This window comes from Eublepharis macularius, chromosome 6 (assembly GCF_028583425.1).
Source record: "Eublepharis macularius isolate TG4126 chromosome 6, MPM_Emac_v1.0, whole genome shotgun sequence".
NCBI classification, from domain to species: domain Eukaryota; kingdom Metazoa; phylum Chordata; class Lepidosauria; order Squamata; family Eublepharidae; genus Eublepharis; species Eublepharis macularius.
The window spans coordinates 51,998,881-52,014,327 of NC_072795.1; the positions used below are offsets into that span (position 1 = coordinate 51,998,881).

At 39.0% G+C, this 15,447-nt stretch overlaps 1 protein-coding gene across 3 annotated transcripts in view; it reads left to right on the top strand.

Annotated features, from left to right (window-relative positions):
• The window catches only part of CAB39 (calcium binding protein 39), an 81,342-nt gene extending 72,219 nt beyond the window's left edge, over positions 1-9,123 (top strand). For all 3 annotated transcript variants that reach the window (XM_054983590.1, XM_054983592.1, XM_054983591.1), the window contains exons 5-9: positions 416-584; positions 3,331-3,390; positions 4,211-4,276; positions 5,417-5,560; positions 6,630-9,123. In XM_054983590.1, coding sequence (XP_054839565.1) covers positions 416-584; positions 3,331-3,390; positions 4,211-4,276; positions 5,417-5,560; positions 6,630-6,818 — 628 coding nt within the window. In that variant the 3' untranslated portion in view covers positions 6,819-9,123. The remainder of the gene's footprint in view (positions 1-415; positions 585-3,330; positions 3,391-4,210; positions 4,277-5,416; positions 5,561-6,629) is intronic.
• The last annotated feature ends 6,324 nt before the right edge of the window (positions 9,124-15,447 follow it).

The window sequence follows — 15,447 nt, forward strand, 5'->3', positions numbered from 1 at the left end:
TTGGTTTGTAAAACCAAAACAAGTTGAATTGGTGCACATGATTACACAATGGTTAGCAGGCTGGAATTGCAGATACATAAATTGTAAATATGCTTCCAAAGCATATTTGCTTCCAGGTTACTTTTTCAGACTGGAATCAATTTACTTTAAAATTTTCTATGTGGTGTATCCAGATGTGAAACAGAGAAATTTAAACTCCTATTGTGTGTACCGATGTTCATAAATATATCCAGATTGGTGATTTAATAATTAATAGCCCTCCATTTAAGCAATTTCACTGACATTGTAGAGTTTGTTCTAATAAATACTGCTTAATTGCTGAGGCCATTTTTCAGGAAAGTTGTTTAGAAGCTTGTGTGTAATAACTTGCAGTAACTGTGCTTCTCATCTGAGGCGGTGTTTTCTCACTCTGCAGGTATGAATCTCCAGAAATCGCTCTGAATTGTGGAATTATGTTAAGAGAATGCATCAGATATGAACCACTGGCAAAAATAATCTTATGGTCAGAGCAGTTTTATGACTTTTTCAGATATGTGGAAATGTCAACATTTGATATAGCTTCAGATGCATTTGCCACTTTTAAGGTAACAGTTTCTATACTTCGATAACTTTTAAAAATGTCTTCATCAAGTTTAGAAAATTAAAATAAAGTTATCAAAACATGTACTTATAACCTAATATTAGCAAATTAGTAGCATTACAGTAACATCAGAAGTGCAAATTACCAGTATTTTTAAGTTCCTCAAAAGCATGCTGAAGCAGTGATTATTGCATAGCTTCACTTTTCCTGATGGCAAATAAACATAAATTTCACTCAGCTTCAGGAGTATTTGTAGAAAAGCCTCTTCTCTCCCACAGAGCAGTGTTTATGTTTCCACTGACTGGAGTTCCAAGCTGCATTGTTCAGTAAGGTGTAATTTGAAATGTGTCTCATTTGGTTTATGGTTGTGCCAAATGTCTTATCTTGATTTTCATGTCAAAAGTATGGCATTCAAGTCTGGTGGGAAACTTTTCAACACCCCCCCCCCCCCATATATGAAATTGTGACAGTGTTTTAAAAACCTGTTTCCTGTATTATTTTCTCTGTATGTTTACCCTATCACCTGTTCTCTGCCCCCTTACAATTGCTCAGTATTTTTCTTATGGATAATTCCAGCCAGTTAGGCATTGTATAATAAACATGGTAACTCTCGAGTTAATCAGGTTTGGCTTTGTTTTGGTGTCACTGAAGGGAAAATGAAGCCATTTAGAGTGAGGCCAGTGCTTCCTGAATAGGCAAACACATTCAATGCATTTTGAAGCAGTCACCCCAAAAAATCTCCAAAAGAGCACAGTTTTCATTGCTGCCGATATTATTTGTTGAAAGTGCTCCCCTTCTTTGGACAGCCAAGTTTGAAAGTGGAAGGGCTGGGTTCTGCTGTGATGCTCCCTAAATAACCTTGAAATCAGCCTGAGCTGTATCATAGCATTATAACTGAGATGATGACTAATATTTATTATTATAATATTTGTAGCTTTTGTTGATTAGCCTGCCTAGAGACTGGCCAGAGGCAGATAAAAGTAAAAATCAAAACAAAACCTAAGACCACAGAAACGGCATCAATTTATAAACATTAAAAATAAGTCATGGACATAAAAGCAGTGTAAAAGAAATGTTGATCAGCCTAAAAATATCTCTAAAACAACCCAAACGGCAAAAAAGACAAAACCTATTCTGCCTATAAGAGATTATTTGATCTGGTGACTAAAAGAAAATATGACAGGCACGCCTGGTTGGGGGGTGGGGTCATTCCAAAGGTGAAGTCCCACAATAGAAGATGCCCTGTCCTTGGTTGCCACCCACCTCATCTCTGCAGGTGGAAGAATAGAGAGCAGGGATGGGGAGACAGAGCTTAAAGCCAGCATTTAGAATTGTGCCGGAAAACAGACAAGCAGCTAGTGCAGATCTTCAGGCACACCGGTGATATGATCCCTGTATCCGGCCCCCAACAGCTGCCTGGCTGCTGCATTTTGGATCAGTTGAAATTTCCAGTCAGCTTTCAAAGGCCCCACATAGAGCACACTGCAATAATCTAACCTGCATTCAATTAAAGCTTGGATCACCATGGCAAAATCATGCCTTTTGAAGAATGGCTGAAGCTGATAAAATGTGCTACATGCCATGGAGGATACTTAACACTTCCATATTAACTGTCCCTGAGCCTTGGAGAGTTGGAAAAGAAATGTTGATCCATACTGAAAATCTGTATAAAGACAAGTGTCCTGACTGACTCATCAACGCCCAGCCCAAACCCCTGGACCTAGAAACATGAAATTTGGGGAGAACATTCCTTTCATGATGTAAACATCCACTAAGAAGGGATTTTAAAAAACTTGCCCCCTAAGGGAGTAAAAAGGGGTAAAATGTGTAAGGGACTCAGCTTCCCTGTGCGGCTGGCAGGCTGCTTCCTGCTTGCACCCCAGTCCAGCCAGCTCAGCCACTCTTCCCTGATCGGGCCAGCCTTTCAAGGTCATTTGCATATGCGGACTGATTGGTCCTCACCTCCCACATTCTAAACAGTCTGCAGTTGCTTTTGGGAGTCATTGAATGTGTCCTGAGGTAAAATGCACCTCCCAGTCTTCTCCTCAAAGTTCACTATGGTTGCCAATCTCCCTGCGGGGCTTGGCTTTCCTGTGTGGCTGGCAGGCTTCTGCCTGCTTGCACCTACCCACCTCCGATTGGGCAGCTGCAAAATTCACTTCATCAGTTTTTGGCATCAACATGTTTTGCTTTGTTCAAACACCTTTGTGAAGCTCGGGTACTATGCTATTATAAAACAAAACCAATTCAACCCCCCCCCCATCAAAAAATGTTACATACCCATAAGTATTATAACTGGATTTAAAGTAGTTAAATACCGTAGTGAAGCATGGCTATCAAGCTAGTAGTCTATATTCATACTTGTTCAAAACATACCCAGTTCTTTGAAAACATCCAGAATTCTGATTTTAAAAATTTGCACTGTTTGACCATCAAGTACATAGCCACCAGAAAAGGGTTGGTGCTTTGGGCTGGGGGCAAGAAGGGCTAACTTTGGAATATAGGCTAGGAAAACTGAAGAAATATATAAAAGGGATAAGCTTCTGAATGCTTACGCCTCAATAATTATTTTAGTCTTCTGGATGTTACAAGACTGTGGTGTTTGGCTGCAGTAGGCCAGCCCATGCTCTCACTAGCTAGCTATGGCAACCAGGGGGGGGGGGACATTCTGCTTACATACTATATACTGTCTTATGCTGGGGGCTTAGAAGGGAAATACTTCTTAATTTATCAAATGTCTCTCTTTTCAGGATTTGCTTACAAGGCACAAGTTGCTGAGCGCAGAGTTCTTGGAACAGCATTACGATAGGGTATGTAGTTTCAGTTCCTCTTGATGACTACTTTGATATTTACTAGGATTTGTTCTTCTGGTGAAGTCTAATAAAAACCTTTTCTTCTCCAATTGCTTACCTTTTAAATAAATAAGAAAGAGGGGGTGTAATTAGTCTTTATTACCATGAAATATTTAATTCATTGTAGTAATGTACGGTCAACCATAACATTTTGTTTTCAGTTTTTGACTGCAGCTTTTTAATTGTATATTAGAAATTTTTTTGGGCTAGAGGGCGCACTTCCTCAGTTTTACCCATCTTGATAATCGGGAACTAATGCTATAAGGGTATGTGTGATAAATATACGCCATCTACTGGCCACATATGATAAGAATGTAAATAGTATTTGCTGACCTTTTAATTACAAAAAGAATTACCTGAACATTTCCTTCAGTCATCTCAAACAAAACTTATTAAAGCATTTTAGTGGGTCAAATGTCAGAAATGTTTAAAGCCATAACTTGTTCGCTTTCTGTATTTTTATACACGTGTTTCCAGTTAAATGTGGTCATTTGGGACCAGAATTCTTTTTTGGGGAGGGGGGGGGATTTTTATTTTATAAGTAAGGTAAAAAGGGCAGAGAAATAGAAGAACAAAGATTGAAAATAACAAAGAAAAATAATACATTTCATTTTCCATTTTTGTCTACAACACCTATCATATTTTAACAAACATATTTTTAGTTTTAATATCTCCAAAAATTACCTTTTCAATACTGTCTTCTATTTATTTTTCATTTGGGACCACAATTCTTGTGATAGCTGGAGATGTCCTGATTTCTTTTCCTTTCTCCATTTAGTTCTTTAGTGAATATGAGAAGTTGCTCCATTCAGAAAACTATGTGACAAAACGACAGTCACTTAAGGTAAGATATACTAGCTGCTTGTTCAGAATCTGTAGTCTTCTACAGGTTTTCTACCAATAAACGGTTGGATCCAATGAAATGTGAACAGAATGATTTCATGGAGCAAAACTCTCCCTACTCATTCCCCCCTCCCCCACGGCTGCTGTTGAGGGTTAGCCATCCTCAGGAACAGATTGGGATGTGTGAGAAATCATAATTAGGAGAAATCCTACCAATGCAAGTTTCTTATTCTATTTTGTAGTGTCTGTGCGGGGGCGGGGGCAGGGAAGAGTGACTGGCATGGACAGATCACTGTTTGCTGGGGTTTAGACTTACGGAGGTACCAAAACTCCACAGAGGTGGAAAATCAATTAAGATGGTCCGCTTCTTAAAGTTAATAAAAAGTTTATTTAAAAAAAAAAGATGGTCCGCTTCCATAGCCTAATGGATCCAACTGGCTTTCAGATGGTATTGGGGGGGGGGGGGAGGTTCCTGTTGATATGGTTGGTACTCATATCAGTATGCTCTTTGACCTTTGGAATGAGGCGATGACCTGGGCAATTGACACAATTGTTTCCTAGCATCGTCATGTCTAAGAACTCTTGCAGCCCCCTGGTTATGGAGGAGCTTCAGATTATTAAAAACCGGGAAGATGACTAGAGTGACAGTGGAGAAGGATTCTGGATGAATCCGACAAGAAACAGGCAAGAGCTCATTTTAAAGCCTACTCTGTGGCAGTGATGGTAGCAAAGAAAAACAATACTTCTCTGCCTGCATTGCATCCACATAGCACAGTGTAGCCCTGCAGAACTGTTCTGGATGGTCAGGGGCCTATTGGGTGCTGGCCTACAGGAGGAGGTGTACTACTCTGCAGCTCTCTGTAATCATTTTGCCAACAAGCTAAACTTGAGTGGATGATGTGTACGTAATGCACTTGCGCTGCTTGTCCTGGAAGGGTTTGATCATGCCCACAATCATCCAGACCATTGTACAAATGAAGGTTTAGATAGACAGAGATCACAACATCAAATGCTGTTTGAAACTTTAAAAAATTATTACGGATTAAGAACAATATTTGAATGCTGCCCTTACCTCTCAAGTTAATACTTATGTATCCATTATGAAAAACATCTCCAGTTCACTGCTTTGATTATTCCTTAGCTGCTTGGTGAATTGCTGTTGGATAGGCACAACTTCATGATTATGACAAAATACATCAGTAAACCTGAAAATCTCAAACTAATGATGAACCTTCTACGAGATAAGAGTCGTAACATTCAGTTTGAAGCCTTTCATGTCTTTAAGGTAAATATAGCTTTTTTAAAATGGACAGATGGTAAAGAATCCTGTACTTAAAGTAAATTGTCCTTGAGATGGTGGAATAAAACTGAGTGAGAAGTTTTAATAACTAGAAAGTAATACCAGTCATGTGGTACAAAGCAGTTTCTATTTTAAAATCAAATAGTTTTTAATATCTAGACCCATTTTTAATGGGTTTTCATTTTTGTCTCAAGTCATTGAAATAAATGTTATGGAAACATTTCATGTCTTTGTTTTTAAAATAATATGATCTGCTAAATTTTAACAAAAAGGGACCACAATGAAATAGCCAAGTATGCCTGCCATGAAATCAAAATATCTGCATGAGAGGCCACTAGTGGGGGGGGGGGAGGGAAGCAGGACCAGAAACGTTTGAGTAGAATTACCTCTGCATGCCCAGACATCTCAACAAGGAAACTGAGTTCATTGCTGCAAGAGATCTTGCAAAAACACATCATGCGATTTAGTCTGCTGCCAAATCAAGTTGAACCCAAAACAACACAGAATATGAGGAGATGCTGAAGGCAGGGTGTAGGGAAGAAAACTAGAGGCAGATCTATCAGGGGAACAGAAAGTGGAAATGAAGTATCAGAGGAGGGAGACCCAGGGGGAGAGGGGAGGCAGATTTCCTTTTCTCTATTAGTCTTCGCAAGTCGTGAATTTGTTCAGCATCATATGACGTTCCTAATTTTTTCTGCGGATTAAATGCAGTAAGAATAGTTTGAACGTGGAAGCTTGCTTTATACGGTACTGATTGTGAATTCTGGTATTCAGATGAACTAAATCATACAGATATTACCTGGTATTTTTACACACATCATATGTTCACTTATTAAATTCCAGTTACGAATGTATACATTTAAATGGTTTTTGGCCCCACCCACTATAACAGCATAGATTCCTTACATATATAATAGTATATATTCCTTACATGTTTTAGCTTCCTTGTAAGCAGGGTTCCTTGGAATTGTACATTAATTGAAAAATCTGTACCCTGTTGTCATTTATTTTCTGTGCTCCTATTAACAGTATTTTTTGTTTTCTTTCTTTGTAGGTGTTTGTAGCCAATCCTAACAAGACACAACCTATATTAGATATTCTCCTAAAGAACCAGACCAAACTTATTGAGTTCCTCAGCAAGTTTCAGAACGACAGGACCGAGGATGAACAATTTAATGATGAGAAGACCTATTTAGTTAAACAGATCAGGGATTTGAAAAGACCAGCGCAGCAAGAAGCTTAATATCCTATAGCCCCCTAAAATATTAAATCCAAATTCAGCATTTGCTGTTAGATATTCAGCATCAGGCACTCTTATCCATTCATGAGGAACATTACTGCTAATCTGCTGTTCAGTGAACAGTGTTTGTTTTTCTTTTCTTTTTTTTTAGTCCAAGTTGACAAACCTAGCTGCTGCTTTCTTGCACAATGTGGACTTTTTGGTATTTGTGTCTGAATTCAAGCACACAGCTTGTTTTTAGAAATCTTGGGGGGGGATTATTGGTTCATGAAAGCAAACATACAGAAGATAGTTTGGGATAGAAGGAGGAGGTATTAGATTAGATTTAAGTGATGGGGTGCATGCTTGCAAATCTGGTTCAATCCGTATGTTTGCACTTAACTTTGTATGAGATGCAAGCACAATGTGATCTGTGCATATTTGGCACCATAGTATAAGATTCTATGCCTTGATTTAAAAAAAAAAACATGCAGTGCTTTATTTGTAATCAAAGGGGAAATGTATCTAAGGTGTGAGCTTACTGGGATGAAGAGTTGTCTTGAATAAAACTGATAGGGAAACAGTAACTTCTAAAGAGTGAAATCTCAGAGTTCATAAGGAAAATGTATATATGCCTTTCACTGCTTTATAGGGTTTTTGTTGTTGTTTTTGAATTTTGATTTTTTTCTGATTGAGTTGTAGACTTGGAGATATGTTCTAAAGGGTTTTTTTGTTGATAATTTTACTTTGAAGGCGTTTCAGACAGTAGAGCTTAGCAGTGACACTTTGCGTTTCATTTCAACAATACTTGCTGGTTTCTTTTGTATATAACTACTTAGGCTGCTCATTTCTTTAAACAATGATTTAATTTGTACAGCAGAGGAATGTTAATGTATTAGTCTGTAACTTTTACCTGATACAGAGTTTTGCAAATGAAAGCTCATATGTAATGAATACTTTTGATCACATGGAAAGGCTGATTTCATATTTCTTAAATACTGCAGCATTAAAAGGAAAAAAACCCTTTTTTCTGTATTCAATGATCTAATGGGTGCCATCAGTTAGGATAGATTAAAACATAGTGCTGGACAACCCACTAAACTGTGTTCTTGAATATTGGCCTTATTCACTTATATTTAGTGCTGTGTTCAGCCAATCGCAAATTATGAAGATTATGCTAAATTGATACTAATTTGTTTTTCTTGTGGATATCTACAGAAAATCTCTATTCCTTTTCATGTACTTAATACTCAGTATGATAGTTGTGAAAGTAAATAACTTATAATTCCCCTTTATTTCAAACAACCATAACTTCATAACTGTCCTAGTGTCAATGTCGTGTTCCTTAATGCTGCAAACTATCAGTATTTATTTTTTAAGAAGACTGATTTTGCACCATTTTTTGTTACTGTGATCATAAAAACCTGCTAAATATATCTAAACTATGTTATCAAAATGTTATCTTTTCATCTTAATATTAGTGCTAAGATCACAACCAGCCAACTTTATGGATTAGGAGTATGAAAGTTCCAATTCTGCATGATTTAATCTGACTGAGAGTACTATAAAATTATTTATTGCTTTCTAGCCTCCTTCCAATTAAATTATTTCCCAGTTGATGAATCTCCTGATTGACATTTTAGCTCATTTTAAAGCCTTCACAAAGGAAGTAGGAAAATAGCTCCAGAAGATAGGATTCTGGTGAGTCTGAATGTCTCACCATGGTCATACTTCCTTTGGAGGTCATAACCTGTCCTTTGCAAAGTGATTCATAATGTCTCCTGAAAAAGGAAGAAAATTAATACATGTCCATTAAATCATTTATATAGGCAGGCAAAACATGCCATGAGATGGTATTATAGTTCAGTGCTAATGGTCCTTTTTATGTTTTGGTTTATCATAGCTTAAGAGGAAAAAAATATTACTTGGCAAGATATTCTCCATTATGCATAAGGCTTCCACATTAGGGGAAAATGTAGAAATGCTAAAAGTAATGTATGTGTATATATAAAGTAAAAAGATGATTGGATATTGAATTTGCTTCTCTACTATTTGGCATGGGAAACAGTGGCTAACTTTTTAAGACCATTAAACCTTGGAGTGTTGGCATTCAAAAAGAGTTGTATTTAAGACCATTTGATGTGCTATTCATATTAAAAACTATTGTACTGGAAGTGGTTTCTTATCTGCGTGAAGGCTTAAAATAACAAAGTTATTGTGAGGGGTTTTTTAAAGATGTAAACAATTGTAATTCTACTTCCATGAAAGCATTTCGTTTCTTCTTAGAAGATCTGGCTGACCCTATAATTGAAATAAAATTTTGAAGGAACACCATTGTGTATTCTATAACATGTATTAAAAATAAGGTTCACCTTGAGTATTTCTCTCATAAGAGGTATACATCTTGCGTTTCTTGTGAACCATAAAACATGGGCCGTTCATTTAAAAGCTTGATGTTGGAAGGTGAAAATGTATGGGTTTTGTCTGAATCTGTCTTTGTTTTTCTAGTCTTAGGCCTTAATATTGGTTCAGCTAATAAAAACTATCAAGTATGTTTGGAAGTGAAAAAGGCGAGCAGTAGCTGATGTGTGCACTAGACTTCGATCAGTTTTATACCAATTGGATTGTCATTACTTCCTTCAGTGAATTGTACTTCGATCAGAGTGCTGAGAATCTTACTGGTCATCCCAGGCCTCCTTCCCGAAACTTCTGTTTTCAGGCTTCCTTGGTGAAAATGAATAAATCAATTTCATTCTGTGGTGTAGATCTGCTCGTAGAATATCATAACTAAGATGTTTTGATATATCCAAATGGGCATTGGTCTGCTTGAGGATTTTTTGGCTAGGTAATAAAATGAGATCTCATGGGCAAAGAAGCGGATCAGAATAAAAAGTAAACTATAAAACTTACTCATTTTATGTCAACAAAAAACCCCTATTCTCTGTCTACATATTAGAAGCAATTAAAAGGGTATGTGAATGAATGAATTAATGAACTAGATCTCTTTAAGATTCTGCTATAAACGGTTTTGAAATGAAAAGGTTGTCACAATATTCCTGTGTGGCCCATTGGCTTGCTGGGGTTGATGTTTCAATGGGCTGGGTCCACGGATTCCTTCCTGCTTAGAAGGCTCCCTTTACCACAAGGGGCTGCTTCGTTTAGGAGAAGGGAGTCCTTGGATCCAATCTTACATGCTGTTGCATATGGTTTCCCCAATCCAGTAGGCTAGACATCCCTTTAAAATGAACACTGTATTAACCTGAGAAGTTACAAAGTGAGGGGCGAGTTTGAAATATGACCCATGAAATTGACAGTCTGCTTAGATGTCATTTCTATTCGAAAGGCAAATTAGAGTAACCTTTAGTTGTGCTGCTTATGTTTCTCTTCTTTAATAAGAAATTATTAAGAATACAATCCACAATCCCCATTAACATAAACAGGAGGTTTGTAGGAGCACAGGAAAGCATGTGCAATTTGTTGCAATGGGGGCTTGTGTAGGAGAAGTTCTCAACAGCCTAACTTCTAGTTAGCTGCAGACAAAGTTTCAGGTATACTAAATGTGTGTTAATATCTGAAATAGTGTTTGATCGCAGAACCATCTCTTTCATGTTCATTGGAGTACCAGACTGAGAATAGTCATCCCCCCATTGCTGAGAATTCTCTCTTCTGCCTTACACATTCTGGACTTTTTAATCACCCTTTGGGTTTGGATGCAAACACTTTCAGAAAAGCCTTTGGCCCTCTGCGGTATCCAAAACCAAGTGTGGGGCATCTGCTTGTTCTCTGAAGTGGTGCTGACCTGCCATGTGTATGTGAGTTGTATATATGAAAATCATATTCCATTGAGTGTCTTTCAGTCCTTTGATCTAAGACTTCTAGGTGTGTCCGACCATTGACTGGGATTGTGCCCAAGTCTCTGGTGGTTCAAACCCATTTAGCAGAAAGTTCATTGTATTTCTGAAGAAATCAGAATTCATGCAGAAGAATCATTTCCTATGGGTAGTGGTGGCAGTACTAGGCTAAATCATTCCAGACTCTTTCTGGCCATCCACACACAATGTCCTGGAAATAAAGTATTGCCCAATTTGAATGCAGACTGTTATATGCTGGTTATCTGCCCCTGCATGTAAGGAAGTAGCCAGATCTGATCTGTGAAAAAGTTGAACCTGGAAATCTTGTACATGGGTGTGAAAGCCCAGGCATGAGCCACTGGGTAGTGCTCAGTCTTGGGGAGCAGCCATGATCCCATATTCAAAGATTTTTCCATGGCAGCACTTTGCTGTGGCAGTCTCATGGTTGCAGCTACCAATGCAGTGCAGCGGCTCCAGATGGATTTCTGCATTTTCCCTGCCCCAATCCCCGCAGTGGTAATTCCCTCCTGCTCCACCTGAGGGGTTTTATTTGAGGAATTTTAAAAACCAGTTACAATACACCCTTTTGTGTATAGGAACCATAGTTATTTCATGTATATCAGTAGATCACTTAACAGCAACAAGTCTTCAAGAGCAGAGAAAATGGCTGCCATAGGAGCAGGAAAATTCTTGTGCCCACACAGTAGCCATCCAGGCTTTGTCTTTCTCAAAACTTCTCAACAAAGTGGTTTGGGAAAGGTTAGAAAAGGTTTGGGGTGGGAGAAGGTGATTGAATGTGCCACAGTGCTGTGGGGAAGCACCACTGCCCACTTCCTAATACTATTGTACCTGGGGTGGATAAATTTTGTTGTTGTCTACATCTAGTTTAACACATCCTTACTTTGATGTTAATAGTAAAATAGGAGGTTGGTATGGAGATGCTTAATGTGGACAAAACATACCCTAAAAGAATGCAGATTGACTGGACCAGATTGATGTTTTTGAGAGCAACTGCTACAAAATGAGGGAACTTTCAAAGTCAGCTTGCAAAGAGCACTCTATCAAAGTCGGGGGGGGGGGGGGATGACAGGGAAGTGGAAATGGTGCAAGCGCTCCAGATTTGACTTCAGATATTAGCTAAGGCTAACCAGAGGCCAAAATGTTAACGTGTCTGCACGTTCTGCAAAAGAACTATATATGGTCCTGTTACGTCCTTTCACCAAGTGCAAGATTCCTGGCTGCCTCAATTATTGAAAATTTCACCTAACAAAGTGACACATTTTAATTGCATTTTGCTGTTTAAAATTCAGTTATAGTCATTAAGCAGAGGAGAACATGGTAACCTTGGATATGAAAAATTCCTGGCCTAAGAATCCTGATGAAATTATGAATCAGAATGACATTCTGACATCAAGAACGCTGAGGCCCCCCTGCTCTGCACATTACTGACTTGTATGCCTCAAAAAAGGTCATCTGATAAAATCAGAAGGATCACTGGCTTGAGAAAAATAATCTTGGCAATAAGGACAAGCAAAGGCCTGGTCCTCAGTGCAAATGTTTGTTTACCAAAGCATTTATACTTACATTAATTTACCACTTTTTTATCCCATACTTTTTTCAAGGAGCTCGGGAGGATACATTATTATGCCCTCCTTCATTTTATCCTCACAAAAACTCTATGAAGTAGGTTAGGCTGCAAAACAGTTACTTGTCCAAAATCACTCAGCAGGCTTCCATGGCTGAGGGCGGATTGGTGCTTGTTCTCTCAGACACTCTAACCATTACATTCCTCCAGCATATTGTTGCATGTAAGGAAGCAGAGAATTTGCTTCTTTTCCCCTGCAGCCCCTTGTCGCAGCCCAAAGCCATTCCTTTGGGTCATGAGATCCTTAAGAATTACACCAGGAAGGAAAATGGAAAGCTCTGCTGGAAAGAGAAACTGGCAGAAATACCGCCCCCCCCCACACACACACACATTCTCTGCACAAACTCTTGCATAAGACATTGTGTAAGAGCTGGGAAGCACAGTTTCTGCCAATCCCCCTTCCTTGGTGCAGTCTCCTGTGTATTTGTACCAAATAGGCACCAATCCGCAAGAACAGCTTTTGGGGACATAGAGGCCTTCAAATATCCCATCTACAAGCCTGTTTCATTGATAGTAACTTGTACGAAATAACATCCATTACAAGAATAAATAATAAGTAATAAGTAAATAAATAAATAAAGCAGGGCTTTATTTCAGGGGGAACGTGGGGGAACGGAGTTCCGGAACCTCTTGAAAATGGTCACATGGCTGGTGGCCCCGCCCCCTGATCTCCAGACAGAGGGGAGTTTAGAGTGCCCTCCGCACCCCTGGAGACCAGGAGGCGGGGCCACCAGCCATGTGACCATTTTCTCCTAGGGCAACCCACTGAGTTCCACCACCTCTTTTCCCAGAAAAAAAGCCCTGAGTGAACGTATCTAAACACCTGTGGAGAATTAGAGAAGTATTGTGACTTATTTAACAGCAAGATGAAAAGATGCCTGTCTTAACAGATACTATACAACGTGTCAACCCTAGTTGTCTGTTTCCCAGGACACTTCAGGGCATGTACTCCATTATAAGCCTCACAGAGCATGAAATTTTATTTCTGGGCTGCAAAGTGGAGCGATGTTTAGTCTCACAGAACTACTACTATTGACAACTATGCCTCCACAGCACAAATTTTGCTGTTTCAGAGAGTCTAGACCGTTCTTTGTTCAGTTGTCCTCCAGTCTACAAAGCTTGTTAGATTCTCAGAGGAAGCAAAGTAATTACAATATCAAATATAAATTCAAGTGGCATCAGCCACTTTTCTAGAGACTTTGTCCTACAGAAAGGTGTAAATCTTTTTAGGTGAACATCCATTTGTGTTTATGCAAGCAATAAACTTGCAAGATCTCAGGATAAAATGTCAACTGTGTACCAGTCAGTTACGATTCAGCTTACGGGGAGTGGGTGGGGGGGGAGGTCTGCCAGAGGGCTCAGCCATCCACTCAGCATTCAGGCAGTTGATGCTGTTGCTCAAATTACATCTTTGTATCACTCTGGCTGTATACAGTCAGGCTTTGGATAACCTAAGGAGGGGTGACAGTGAGCAAAGCAGAATGCAGTCGCCGTCTCACTCGCAAGGCTCCAGCTTAAGTGTCCCAAAGCTGCAAGTTCAAGAAGCAAATACTGTGCCATTAATTTGACATTCACCTCTTGCTGTGTTACAAAGTGTGAGTTTAGGATAACTTTATCCCGTGTCTTTTCTGCACTCCTTGCAAGACAGATGGGCAGAATGGGAAGGGGATGTTGTTTTTGCACTAAGAATGTGCTGGACCCACATTTTCTAAATCCCAAGCAGTCAATTTTTACACATACTATCTGCCAATTCAGATTTGGATTGGTTTTGTTTGTTCAACTCCTCCAATACTGACAATTTCTCATTCTTATTGAAGTCCTAGATGTTTTAAAATGTGTGGTTCATATGAATGTTTTTAAGTGTGTGCCTCATCAGTTCAATACTTTTGCAACAGATCAGTTGTATCCGCGTGATATTTTAATTCCTTCCCACCAAACCATCTCCTGAAATTGCACCAAATTTCATGGTACCGGATGCAACCACATATGCTCAAGGGCACAGAAAGTCATGTAGATTTAAATTTGCATAATTTGAGTTTTAAAAATCTGCTATAGGTTGTGTTATCAGATACAACATGTGATGAGATTAAAAGAGATGGCTCGCTGGGAAGAGGTTAAACTATAAGTAGGAGAGATCTGGTGTTATATTAAAAATTATTGGGAGAATGCAATCCTGGGACAAAATGTTATGGATGAAGCATAGCAATTGTGTAAAAAAACCTTACTGGCTATTTTATTATGTATATACTGCCATCGGTGTTCATGGGACATTACAGAGGGGCTACCAGACAAAGTCCATGACCTGAGGACAATCTAAAATTTGATAGAAACAAAGCTACAGAGAGAACGGAGAAGGATGGAGAAGAGAGTAAACAGAAGAGGGCCAAATATGCATGCTTTTAAATTTGTAGCTTGTGCATTTTAATCTCTGTATATATTTTTTAATCTTGTGAATTGGACTGGTATATTTTGTATCATCACAACCTGATTCTTACATGATTAGCTATCTTGAAAGGACAGAAATATTTTAAGCAAACAAATTAAGGAAGACTACACATTCAGGTTTGGTGTAGTGAAGAGCGTGGGACTCTAATCTGGAGAACTGGGTTTGATTCCCCACTCCTCCACTTGAAGCCAGCTGGGTGACCTTGGGTCAGTCACAGCTCTCTCAGCCCCACACACCTCACAGGGTGATTGTTGTGGGGATAGTAATGGCATATTTTGTAAACCGCTCAGAGTGGATGTTCATCCTGAAGGGCAGTATATAAATCAAATATTATTATTATTATTATTCATTTCAGTTGCACACACTTGGGCTTAGTTTCAATGTTCATAGAGCACTGTGTCCAATTGATCAAAAGCATAGAGGTTTTGGTATGTCAGTCTCTCCAGAGCAGGATTTGGGTGTGCGGGAACCATCGCATTCAACATCCTTCCTACTTTCCTCTGATTCTAGTGAAAATTCTGGAAAGAATGTGATCCCACTCTTACTCTCTGGAGCTGGTGGTACAGACTGCTGGCATCACGAGAAGGCAAACTACCCAGAAATGCAGCCATGCAAACAAAGGATGAAACAAACTCACGGATGCTCTGAGTGCCATAGAAAACCAGACCTTCCTAAAGGGACAGCTCCGCGACACCAAGAGTAGTTCTAAAC